Below are 13577 nucleotides of genomic sequence, written 5' to 3'. Positions count from 1 at the left end.
GGTACCATCACATTTTCTTGAGCTAGCTCTACCGATTAACACAGACAGATTGGTTTTAAATTGTCCCACCACACACACACAAATCATTACAAGTATTAATTGGCAACCCTGGTCATCTCTGCAGAGCTGGCTATACAGAATGACCAGTTATTTCATAATCACATTTGATATACTTACTTTCCTATCCATAGTAACAATAAAAAGCCTACAAAATCCTTACGCACACTTCATGTTAGAGATGGAAGGACCATAAACATAGCTGGCATACTGCACATGACACTACAATAAAAAGATTTCACACTTCATTATGATTCAGTTTAAACCTGCATGACTCATTAAAATCAAGGTACGCTCCATGGCTGAAATGCTGTGCAACTTTGAAACCATATGCTTCAAAATGCATCTGTCCATCAGTGTAAAATGGAATTGCACTAGGAAAAACCCTTCCACGTCCATGCCTGTTTCTAACGTAGATGTAAGAATGCCTTTTCTTTAGACTACACACACACACAAAAAAAAAATACAATTCACTATGCTAGTGAAATGCTACAGCATAAGCAGGGATCAGACTCCTGGGAACAGAGCTTTCACAGAAAGATGTGACACCTCTTTTGGGGGTTCCCTCTTTGCCTGGGAGCTGCATGTAAGCTCAGGCTTTCTCACTTAGCTCAGGCAAAGCCCACGTTGCAAGCATGCACGTGCCCTGCTGATTTTGATTGTAATTTTCACCCACCGACTTGACTTTGTGGCTTAACCTCAGACCGGTTTCATCACTATGGATTTGTCTGGTGATTGCTGGGAGGTGACTGAACCCTGGGGTCTGACATCCCCAGCCCTACCACGCTCTCAGGCACTGGGGGACTGTGTTGGTAGGTACACTGCCCTGTCAATCCTGCTGCTGCCCTCAGCTCCTGGCTCTCTGTCCTGGTTTCAGCTGGGATAGAGTTAATTGACTTCCTAGTAGCTGGTACAGTGCTATGTTTTGGGTTCAGTATGAGAAGAATGTTGATAACACACTGATGGTTTCAGTTGTTGCTCAGTAGTGTTTAGACTAAAGTCAAGGATTTTTCAGCTTCTCATGCCCAGTCGGCGAGAAAGCCGGAGGGGCACAAGAAGTTGGCACAGGACACAGCCAGGGCAGCTGACCCAAAGTGGCCAAAGGGGTATTCCATACTGTGTGATGTCACATCTAGTATAGGAACTGGGGGGAGTGGGGGCGGGGGGAATCACCGCTCGTGGACTAACTGGGTGTTGGTCAGTGGGTGGTGAGCAATTGCCCTGCGCATCATTTGTACATTCCAATACTTTTATTATTGCTGTTGTCATTTTATTAGTGTTATCATTATCATTATCAGTTTCTTCTTTTCTGTTCTATTAAACTGTTCTTATCTCAACCCATGAGTTTTACTTCTTTTCCCAATTTTCTCCCCCATCCCACTGGATGGTGGGTAGTGAGTGAGCGGCTGTGTTGTGCTCAGTTGCTGGCTGGGGTTAAACCACGACACTCTCCTTCCCCTGGGGAACAGTCCATTTTAGCTCTTCTTTGACAAATTCCACTTGTGAGACATACAGTAAGTAAATCAGCTGCTAAAGGCCAAAAAAAAAAAAAAAAAAAGGTTTCACTTGACAAGCAACACAGGAAAGAAACACTTTAAAAGCAAAGCAGCATTCCAAAACCTTCCATTTTTGGGAAAGATGGTGAGTTAAAGCAGGAAATGACAACAGCTTTCATTTTATTTGGTGATGCCCCAAAGACACTTCTGTCTGGAGTACTTCAGTGACCTAAGGGAAAGATGTGTTAGTCTCTGTTCAGCTCCTGGCAGACAGGGCATTACTTGGAGTTGCACAGTTGCTGGATAGTGCTGCTGAGTTACTTTCTTCCATATGTAGATGATTCTTTCCAAACATCATTCACAATATAAAATTAATACTAGGCAACATATCCTGCCACCGTCAAGGTTGCACATGTTTGGGGTCTAAATACCAAAGATGGTCTTCAGAACTATCACTCGAACAGCTTTGAGAATGTGTAAAAATAAATGGGCTAAGTTCTTTAGAAGTTTCACACATTTATCAGCAGCACATCTTGAAAGTAAAATGAAACAAGAATAAAACCAGCAACAGTAAATTTTGCTATTTGCTTCCTAGGTAATCTGTCAAATACATGCTGTGTGCTTTCCCTTGCCACTCACTGCCACCTGGTAATGTTCTGGCATTGCAGGGGAATTCTGACTAACCAGTGACAGCTCTTCTGCAGGAGCTCCTGAATAGCCAGCCTTTAAGTCAAAGTCTATAATACATCAGAGACATATTTTTCAGCAGTGCGATAGACAGAAGAAAGGAAGAAAACCGGATGGCAGAGGAGTCCTAAATTTATACTTTCCAAAATGTATATGTAGCCTCAGAAGAAAGAACAATAACACTATCAAAAGTAGTTATGAATTAAACAGAATATGAGACTCCCTATGGAAAGGAAAATATTTTTTGTTTCTTTTCAATACTTTTTAATGGGTTTTGACCCGAGACCAAGCACTTTTCTACTTGTTCAGATTCCAGTCCTCCTCCTTTATCACTGAATGAGTTCACAGCAGAACTATTGTCCTTTGGAATGACATTAGAATACAAGTAGCCAAACTGCCTCTTATTTTACTTTGACTGAAAAAAACATGTCCAATGACTTCTTTATCCAACTATAAGGGCAGCCTCCAGGCATATATAACTGTCCTTTCTTTTAGAAGACCTCAAGTGAAAGTCAGCAGAATTTGTATTAACATCAAGCATCTCTTGCAGCTCACCTTCCTTCAGTCTTGGGCACTGCCCTTTTTCAGAGTTGGGTTGAATACGACTGCACTATTCGCACTAGGCAGAATTGCCTTTTGACATAAAGAATGGTAAAGGGAAGTAGAGCTGTCCCCCCTCTGGACTTTCCGGTCAGAAACCATAGAGTGGAACTAGTTACATATTTGGACATAAGAATCTAGAAAGAAAGGGCATAATTTCAAATCAGCTTCATCTTTTTCTATTTTTGTGTATCTCACAAGGATGTGGATGAGTCTTTCTTGTGAGTAATCCCCATGTTATGCAAATACTAACGTACTTCAGTTGATACTCAAATTTACATAAATTGAGTACGTACTTTCTATATCTTAGGTAGATGAAATGTATAAATATTGTATCATTTCCTGTGTGATTTTTTTTTTTTAAATTATAAAGCCACTCTAGTCATTATTCATCCAGCGATAAAAGTCACTCTCATGCTGATACTACAAAAGTAAAGCTCTTCCAGTGCTGGATTCCCTGGGTTGTGGTTTAAGCCCAGCTGGGAGCAAAGCACCACGAGGCTGCTCGCTCACTCCTCCCCCGCAGTCCCAGTGGGATGAGGAGAAAATATAAAGAAAAGCTCATGGGTCGAGACAAGGACAGGGAGGGATCACTCACCACTTATGGTCATGGGCAAAAGACAGGCTCAACTTGGAGAATAAACAAAATCAATTTAATTTACTACCAATCAAATCAAAACAGGGATACTGACAAGTAAAACCCAACCTTAGAACACCTTCCCCCCACCCCTCCCTCCTTCCCAGCTCACCCCCACTCCCGGTTTTCTCTCCCTCCTCCCCCCGGCGGCGCAGGGGGACAGGGAATGGGGGTTGGGGTCAGTTCCTCACCCCTTGTCTCTGCCGCTCCTTCCTCCTCAGGGCGAGGACTCCTCACTCGGCCCCTGCTCCACCGGGGGGTCCCTCCCATGGGAGACAGTCCTTCACGAACTTTTCCAGCGTGGGTCCCTTCCCTGGGCTGCAGTCCTCCAGGCACAGCCTGCTCCAGCGCGGGCTTCCCCCTGGAGTCCCGGCCATCTTGGGGGGCATCCATCCCCCTGCTCCGGCGTGGGCTCCTCTCTCCCCGGGCTGCAGGTGGGCATCTGCTCCCCCGCTCCCCTCCATGGGCTGGGGGGGGACAGCCTGCCGTCTGGTCTCCCCACGGGCTGCAGGGGCATCCCCTCCTCCCCCTCCCTTCTTCACTCACCTCGTATCTGCATAGGGGCTCCTCTCACATTCCAAATCTCCCCCGGCACTGCAGGTTCCCCTTCTTAAATCAGCTCTCCCAGAGGCACTACCACCGTCGCTGATGGGCTCGGCCTGGGCCAGAGGTGGGTCTGACTTGGAGCCGGGGAAGCTTCTAGCAGATTCTCACAGGAGCCGTCCTTGCGGCCCCTCCTCCACTACCAAAACCCCTGCCACACAAACCCAAAACACCAAGTAATCTGGACAAAATTAAATGTAATAATTTAAAATGTGATTAAATTAAATGTGCCTCATCTACAGCAATCAAATAGGATTCATGAAGATCATGGCACCATTTAAGAGAACACATGACTCATCCAATTCTACCAACACATACATGTATGCCTAGACCTCGGTATTCACCAGACCTTTAAAATGGTAACAGAGCAGCATTTGAGACAGTTGCTGATTGATAGGCATTGATTAGGACTCTGGTGTTAGAACTATACACAAACCTTTTCTTCTCCAGCCCTAAAAAATCAAACAACAGTAAATAAAAATTGAATGCTGTTGAGGTCTGTGAGTCAGACTATGAATTCTTTGAGGAAAGGACCACAGTTTGGTTCTGTACAGATTTCAGCACAACTAGCAGTTATTGTAAAATAAATAATAAATAATAGAGCTATCCAAAGAAGAGTAATTCTCTGTCAATGTGATTTGTTTTCATTCTGAGTTGGAAAGCAAGACAAGTATCACCAAATGGTGTGAGTAAAGAAAGTTTCTGAAATCTCTCACTGATGTCCTGCACGGTCTCTTAGCCTCAGAAGCCAGCGGTGCTGAGGACCCACAAGCTGGGTGCTGGCAGGTTGTGTGTGCTCAGGATCTCAGCTCCTGCCAGCTCTGGGAAGGGCTGGCAAGAGGCCCAGCAGCCCACTGGGTGGGACACCAGAAGGCTACTTGTTCTGCCTTCAGTCTTTGATCGAGCCAAGGGATCTCTGCTGTACATTGTGATTTGGATGAATGCACGTTCCCTGAGGAAACCATTTCACTAGAAAAGTTCTGACCCTTGCGAATGAACAGCTTAAATGAGGACCATTCCCAGCCTTTGCCTGTATAAATGGAGTTAAAGGTATGGAGCTGTACACTACTCATTAATCCCTTGTGGTCTTATTCCAGTTATTAACTGCTGCAACTGGTTAGTGTGGAATGATGATGTCAGTAACCAGAGACCTCCGTACATCCCCAAAATATCTTTCCTTCTTTAATTATCTGGTTTTCTATTTTTAAGCAATGCTTTTAAGGCAATGTTTTCAAATAAAGAAGAAACAGGTATTTACAGTCAATATACATTCTCCATTAAGAGGTCCTATGGTTTGCACTAGCTGTGCAAAGAAGTTGCAAGAGTTTCATTGCTGTGCAGTGGTGAAGAAATCTTCTGGTCTTTGCAAAACAGAAAGTGCCTACCCTCCACACCTATGCTGCTCCTAGTGATAAATAGTGACTGAGTGAAGAAGCAAACGGGAGAAAGAATACTGACGCTATAATCTGGATTTCAGTTTCTCTGAATGTTCATGTAAATCTGTCCTAAAAAACTTCTTAAAATCTGTTTCTTCTCAGTGGCTTGCTCTGAAATCTCTGGTGAGCAGCCAATGTGGGCACACATGAGAATCACTGACATGAAGCACTCAAATGCAATAATGAAAATTGCATTCAAATGCAGAGACTTGCTAACGGTTTTCATTCTAGCTGGTTTGTGCAGCAGCTGGGACAGTGTGTGTCAACTCTCCTAATTAAATTGAAAGGCAAATAGCAATGCAGACCTTGTTATAAGCTACTAGAAGTAGAATTCCTGCAGTGCAGCTCACTCAAGAGCCCAGTAGATGTCAATCAAAGTTCAAGCTTCATATTCTACACTTGGTTGTTAATTAACTGTCAGAATGCTTCAATCTAGTTTATTACTAACTGAGGGATGTGCTGTGCCTTCCACTTGCACAGATGTTATTGCTGGGACACAATGAGTCTCTTAATCACATGTGAATGCACAAATCAAAATATGAGGCAGAAATATAATTTTTCAGTACCGCATAGGGAAGGAAAGGGTCTTTCCTGGTTACTTAAGTGCTATTTGAATAGGATATAGACAAAATAGAATCAAAGCATTGACTCCACATGCCACATGAGTCCAGCAGCACTGGTCAAACATAACCAGAGGAACACACTGCATCATTAAGGATGACAGCCTATTAGCCACTAAAATTCTCTTCAGAATCACTTCTCTGCTTCAAGAAGGTCCATGACTAAATCCCAGATTAACCCTGAATATGGATTTTTCAAGCAGGAGAAATTAGCTTCTCGGAGACTTCAACATGCACACTGTTCTCTATCAGATTTTCACTGGTAGTCAAATATTAAGTTTCACAAAAATGTCTTTGGAAAGAGTATTAGACCGCATCCGTTTCTCTCCTCAAAATCACGCGAGCCTGCAATCAGTGCAGTATGAGCTTTCTTGCATAAAGATGAGATCGTGTACAGCTAAAGAGGACCTGCACCTGCAGATCCCACAAACAACTTGCCGGTAAACAGAAGCAGCAGTTTGGGTGGGCGAGGTCTGTATAATGCACAAAGGCAGTTTAAAGAGCAAATGGCTTGAGCAGAAGCAGTCCGGTAAAAGAAAAGGTGGGTGGAGAGCCAAATGCCAGCTTCCATCCCAAGCAAAAAGATAACATACACAAATGTCAGGGAGGAGCGGCTCTACATCATCACCAATATCGTCTCTATTTGCAAGTGCACAGAGAGGAAAGCTTTCCTCCTCGTGGCTTCAGGGGAAAAAAAGCATCAACAGGGTGAGGACTCCTATAGCTGAAGATTTGACCTTGAATCTTTAAAGGCAAGAGGACAGCCTGTTTACAGAATGGGAGGAGGCAAATAGGTAAACACAGGTAGTTCTCCTAAACCCAGCTTTGCTCAAGATCAGAACGAAGGATGCTTTTCTCCCTAGTTTAAAGTACAGCCTCTTTGGGAGGGCTATTACCTTTACACCGCCTGTCAAGGTGGCTGCCGAGCAAACACGCTCAGGCTTCTGAACAGCTCTAACGTAACCTCTTTGGCTGAAAACTCACTGGTTTCACCAGCGTGCCCACTGGATGTTTAAAGGCAGGCAGCGCGCCCTTCCACAAAAAAAAAAAAAAAAAAAAAATTAAAATAGTATCATCAGTCCGTTGCAAGGAAAAGAAAAGCCTTGCAAAATTTTGCCTTGGGCTGCAGTCTTATTTGCCTCGGGAACCCTACAGAGCTTGCAGATGACAGCCCTGACACGCATAGAAACGCTTCTGAAAAACATGAATGGAAGGACCCGTATGGCGGGGCCGGCCGCGCTCGCGCGCCGCTCCGTTCATGAAAATCGTCACCACCGTCACCGAAGAATGGAAACGGCCGGGACTCCAGCTAAGCGGGTCGTCAGGGCGAAGCCGCCTCCCCCCCTCGCTCACACCCGCGGAACTGACGAAGACCGAGGTCCCCTCCGCTCCCCCGGCTACCGGCCAAACGAAGAGCGACGGCGGCGGGGAAGGAGCAGCGCCCACCGAGGCCCCCCCCCCCCCCCCTCCGGCCTAGGACCCTCGGCCTCCCCCGCCGCCTCCTTCGGGGATGAATGGGAGCGGGGGAGGAGGTGGGGCCTGAGGCTCCGCCTCCTCCTCGCTTCCCTCAATGAGAACCCGGGAGGTCGCCGCCCCGCCCTCGCCCCTGCTCCCACACACACCCCCCCCCCCCAGCGCCACACGGCGCGCGAGCGCGGCCGTTGCGCTGGGCGGGAAGCGCGCGCCTTCGGGCTGAGGGGCAGCGCCCGACGGTTCCTCTCACAGACTGTGGGGGCGGGGGGGGGGGGGCGCCGTCCCCGGTCCTTTACCCCGCGCCCCCGGTGTCTGTCCTTCAGGAAACACCGCGCCTCGGTCGTTCCCAGCGAGGCGCCCGGGGGCTCCGCCTCCCGGGCCGGGGCTGTGAGGGGGGAGCAGCCGCCTCCCGGGCCGGGGTTGTGAGGGGGGAGCAGCCGCCCCCCGGGCCGGGGCTGTGAGGGGGGAGCAGCCGCCCCCCGGGCCGGGGCTGTGAGGGGGGAGCAGCCGCTTCCCCGGCCGGGGTTGTGAGGGGGGAGCAGCCGCCTCCCGGGCCGGGGTTGTGAGGGGGGAGCAGCCGCCTCCCGGGCGGGCTGAGAGGCGGAGCCGCCGGCCGGCCTCGGCGGACAGGGCGGGACAGGGACCGGGGAACGTTCAGTACCTCGGCCCGGCGGACAGGGACGGGAACCGGCCGGCAGCCCCCCGCCCCGCCCCGGCTCTACCCCACCGGCTGCCCCCGGTGAGCTCCGCCGGCCTGCTCTCCGCCTGCCCGGCCCCGGCAGCGAGCGGCTGCCGCCGCAGCGCGGCGGGGAAGCGGTTTTCACGGCGTCCCTCAGCAAAGGCCCCTTCCGCGCAGCCTTAACTTTCCCCCCCACAGATCGCCCCCCCCCCCCCCCCGCTGGGGGCACCATGTAAAAAACCATCCGTGCAAACCCCCCGTCTCGGCGAAGGGGAACGGGAAGTTTCGGGAGCTCCACTCACCCAGGACGTTCCCGACGAGCGCCACGATGAAGACGACGATGTAGCCGGCGATCAGCGCCCATTCGTAGTCCTTGGGATGCAAATATTCCTTCCAGAGGTATCGTAAGAACTCCTCATCGTCGTAGTCGGAGGAAGGGGTTAAAAGAGCCTCCCGCGTTTCGTTTAGCTCCGACCCGCTCGTCCAATTCCTGCACGGAGGGGAACCATCCTCGGGTTGAATCCCGGACATCCCTGGTGGTTAGTCCGGGGGCTGGGGAAAAAAAAACCAAACCCAAACAAACAACCCCCCTCCCCCCAAAAAACCCAAACAAACCAACAAAAAAAAACCCCAAACCCCAGACCCTCTCAGAGCATCCGAGCTTTCTCCCGCCCGTCCATCGAGGCTTGTGGTTGCCAGTGCGAAAAAGCGGGGTGTGGGGAGAAAAAATGACGCGGGAACTTACGGGAGCCAATGCGGGAACAAGCTGGGGATCCGCGTCGGTCCCCAACCCGCCCTGACCAGCCTTTTTTCCCCGGTCGAGGGGGGGGGCGCAGCCTCCGCGTCCGCGGAGGCTGCGCCCCCCCCCCCTCGACCGGGGAAAAAAGGCTGGTCAGGGTGAGTTTCATGCCCCCGCTGGAAAAGTCACGTCCGTTTTGGACGACGCCGATTTTTGGTTCCCCAAACCATGCACATGCACCTCCCCCCCCCCCCCCCCCCCCCCCGCATCTCTGCTCACCCCTCTTCCGACTCTTGTTGCCTTCGGTTTCCCACCCTCTCTCGCACAGGCACTTCTCCTTAGAAGTTTCTAAATTCAGTATTATATCTATTCCAGATATTTGCAGATTAAAGGCAGTGGAAGGCTGCTGTGGAAGGAAGCGCAGGGTGAAAGGAGGCATTAAAAACGAGTGACTGTCTCCTTTCTGTGCCCCTTTGAAAGCTGGGCTGATTATGGGGCTAAACCTGAGGAATTAACCCCGATAGGAATATCCCTGAGACCACTGATCAGGCAAGCGTGGGGTTTCATAGGATTTGAAGATTGCTGAGAGCTCCCTGTAGTCTGGCATTCAGACTCCCTGCTCTGAGGTTGTTTCAAACGTCCAGCTTGGGATCTCAAGACAGCAACTGCCCCTTAGCTATTCTGAATTGAGCTGAGCTGGCAGAAAGCAATTCAAGAGAGCCCAGAAGTGCTAGTTAAACAGTGTGATAGGATTCCTGGCTTCTGGTCATTGCTTCTCGAATTATTTTCATACTTTGCCCAGTCTACAGTTCCTGAAAGAGAAGAGGTAGTTCTGGACTTGTCCCTTTCTGACTGAACCCCCTCCTCTCTTATTCAGTTAATCTGTTTACTTCCTAGCTGAATAGTTTAATGAGTCTGATATAAGCACCACTTCCATTGTGAAATGGCACACCTCACTCCATTAAGCATTTCGGTGCATGGTCTGCACCTCCATAGGAATGGAGGAACTACTATGGTGGGACCCTACTTCCAACACATAAGCATAATAGAGAGGCAGATATTCATTAACACTGTAGGGCATAGTCCTAGACAGTACTTTATGTTCCTGAATTGTTCTTTTTTTGGTGTGCAGCCTTCTCTACTGCCTTCAAAGTCCAATACAGCATATCTGTGCCTGGTATACCTGCACCTATTTCTATAGATCTGCTCTCTTTGCTTTAGTTCCCTGTAAACCAAAGAAAAAAGAAACCCTTTCCTATTCCACAGGGAAGTTGAGTGGGCTTTTTAGGCTACATACGTTAAAGAGTGAGATATACTCAGTTATACAGGTAGGATCAGCACCTATCTTATAAAAATTAGAAAGGTAGAATTTGCAAGCATCATAAATAAAGATTAGACACTCTGCAGCTAATGAAAACATCTAAGGTTATATTAGTTGAGGTATGAGTTTTGAGAAATGATTTAAACTCTCCTGAGAATGTGGGAATGCAGGTCTACCTGGTACACAAACAGAGACGTATTTAAGGAGCTTGTCATGGTCTTTGCTAGTGGTGAAAAGACTTCAAGCATGACCATTTGGTGATCATTAACAGACAACCACGCTCAAGCTCCAGCTTGTTTCATATGTTAAAATGTTGGTCCATAATTCCAATATTTGCTTCCAAGTTGCCATAAAGTCTGAAACAGGTAATACCTTTTATGACATAGAGTGCTTTTTTCTTCCCCCCTCACCAATAATAAGGAATTGAATTTAAAAGGTAAAAATATTAAGAAACAACATGGTTTTATGAAAAATACATCTTAGGGCTCATTATTTTTTCAACAAGATTACAAGTTTGATTTATAAAGACATGAATAATTGATTATGCAGATTGAAAAACTGCGTAAATGGTATTCCTAGAATACTGTAAGACATTTGCTTTGATTGATACTGCACATTCTGATTAGGAAGACAGGATAGTAAAAAATCAATACAGCGCACATTATAGAGATTAAAAATAGGCTAACTAACAGATCTCAGAACTGAATGGTACACAAAGAATCATCACTGAGTCTGTGCATTTCTACTGTCAGTTCTTGGTTCTGTTACACTCCCTGTTCAATGACCTTGACGAAGCTGACAGGTTATCCAAAGATCAGGGGTAATCAGCTAAACACGCACTTTCATCACGGATCTGTAGCTGGAAAGCTTCATGTGATCTTTGATGGTATAAATAAGTATACCTGTGAAAACAGATTAATATATATAGAAGTATGAGTGAAACTTGACTAAGAAAAAATATTCACTGTGTACAAAACTCTGCTATTGAGGAAGTACTTTTTCAATTGAGGCATTTTAGCTGTACATTTTAAAATCAAGATCAAATACCTTTCTAAAAGCTAAGTGGTAGCTGAAATGCATATTAATTCAGAAAAGTCACATGACCTGTAGTATGCAAGAGGTCAGACTAGATAATTATGGTAGTCCCCTCTGGCTTTCTAATTTGTGAAAGTGTGTTAGCAAAATAGATCCACCTGATGAATTTTAGTGCCGATTTACCTTTGCTTTTAATTATACTGTTTGCATCAAGACTAGCGCAACGGTTTAAATCTGTTCCTTTCATATGCAAGTGAACAGCAAATGCTCAAAAGCATGTAATTCTTATTTTGTCGGCTGGTTTTTTTTCAGTGCAAAACCTGTTTAACATGTGGTTTTACAAACTTCTACAACAAAGAATATACTGGCTACCCAGCACTTAAAAGAAGCATAAATTCAAGGTTATATCTATGAACCTTCTTATCTCAGGAGAGTACTTTATTTAGCTAAAAGGTTCACATACATTGATATCTCTTCTAATCCATAACTTTCCATCACTAATCCAAAAATACTGAAATGAAATTACCAGCCCTAGACGATATGCCTTGTGGCTTTCAGTGCCACTTATTATATGATATTAGACCATGTGAATATAAATCAAACACTATTTTATGCTTTATTGCATCTGATAGCTCACAGGAACTGACGTTCATAGAGAGCAAACCAACCCTACTTCAGCATCCAAGTTTATTGCTTTGTCAAACACATTTTGCCCCTCCATAATAATAATGATAATTCTATTGCAGACTTGCATTTTTATTAATCACACAAATAGGCAGCATTTTTTCATATCTTAGAGACTAGCCCTTTCATTTTAAAATCTATTTGATTCAGAGGATTAGTTCCATACCAGTCTAATAGCATATTAAATTAGGAGCCTTTTATCAAAGCAGAATGAATTTTAAAGTTTCTGAAAACTTGGGTTAAGTGGTAGCTGAGCCAGAGGGTTTCTGTTCAGCCTTTGCGGAACATTTTAATAGCTGCTTTCATTCTTGGGTAGCAAACTACGTAAGCATGGCTGCTGGAGAGAAATAGACTGCTGTATTGGCAGTAGAGATAGATTGTGTGAATATGTCCTTCCTTCCCATCTTCTTATCGCTGTTCTCATTTAGCAGCTTTTCTCTGACCCCTTTCTCTCTTAAGGAGCATGCCACATGACAGTTCAATAAAAAAACCACCAGCCTTGCTGTTTATTTACTTGAGCATTCCTGGTCAGTCATGTTCCAGATTTTGTCTGTGAAGCCACTCTGGTATCTCTCCTCCTATAGTGGTATTTCAAGGTGGAAGTGCTGCTTCCCCAGCAGCAGCACTAAGAAGATCGTGAGAAGCGGATAGGCTATCATCAACTAAATGGTGAAGAAAGGAAGATGGTAAATGAGCAAGTAGACAGAACCAAAGAGCAAGAGAGGAAGACTGATAGAAAAAGCCAGGTTTGGAAATCTATACAGCCATAAAATTCAGTGGGGTAATAAGGGTAGTAACTACCAGGCAGTAAGATGTAAAGAGCCGCAAAAGAAAAATGAATACCTTACTTTTTGTGAAAAGAATGGATTAATCAGCAAATCTTACAAATGAACATAACAATGCTCCAACACATAATGCATTTGCAACACCACGTTTCCTTTAGGTCCCTTCTTGTCTTAGCATTAATTGAGTAATGAATTGTAGGTTAAAGAGGCAAAACTAGTTTTAAGGTGAGAGGTATTATTCAAAACAGCTGTTGAATTTTTGGAACCACTGCTGATACAAGAGGCATCCAGCAATTAATCTTGTTTAGCCAACCTCAGGCATTTTTCTCTTTGTGTGTAGAAAGCAGGATCCTGTTCAGCAAGATCCTGTTTTAAACAATGCAAGAACTTGCTAAGGTACCATTACCTAAATATAGCAAGCATATCAGCTATGCTCTATTGATTTATTAGCTCACTAGCACCATTAAAATGAGGCAAAGCTACGAAAACTTGCTGTTTCTAGCAGTGATCAGATAAGAAAGATCAGCCATTCATTAGATCATGCCATCTTCATTATTAATATCCACCAATGCAGAACATATTTGAAGTGAAAAAGTCTGTTTCTGGTCTCATTCACAGTACTATAAATTAGAACTTCAGTTCAGTAGAGTTATGCTGCTCTAATACAAATTAAAATAATACACTGCATAGTTGTGCAAATTCAGATGAATTGAAAGCAATACCAG

The 13577-nt window shown here is 45.8% G+C and overlaps 1 protein-coding gene across 1 annotated transcript in view; it reads right to left on the bottom strand.

The window, feature by feature from the left end:
* HCRTR2 (hypocretin receptor 2) overlaps positions 1-8819 on the bottom strand; it is a 35575-nt gene extending 26756 nt beyond the window's left edge. The window contains exon 1 of the mRNA XM_075049882.1: positions 8591-8819. Within this exon, the coding sequence (XP_074905983.1) occupies positions 8591-8819 (229 nt within the window). The remainder of the gene's footprint in view (positions 1-8590) is intronic.
* Between the last annotated feature and the right edge of the window lie 4758 nt (positions 8820-13577).

Source organism: Buteo buteo, chromosome 17 (genome assembly GCF_964188355.1).
Source record: "Buteo buteo chromosome 17, bButBut1.hap1.1, whole genome shotgun sequence".
Lineage (NCBI taxonomy): Eukaryota > Metazoa > Chordata > Aves > Accipitriformes > Accipitridae > Buteo > Buteo buteo.
This window is presented reverse-complemented; position numbering and strand designations above follow the sequence as displayed.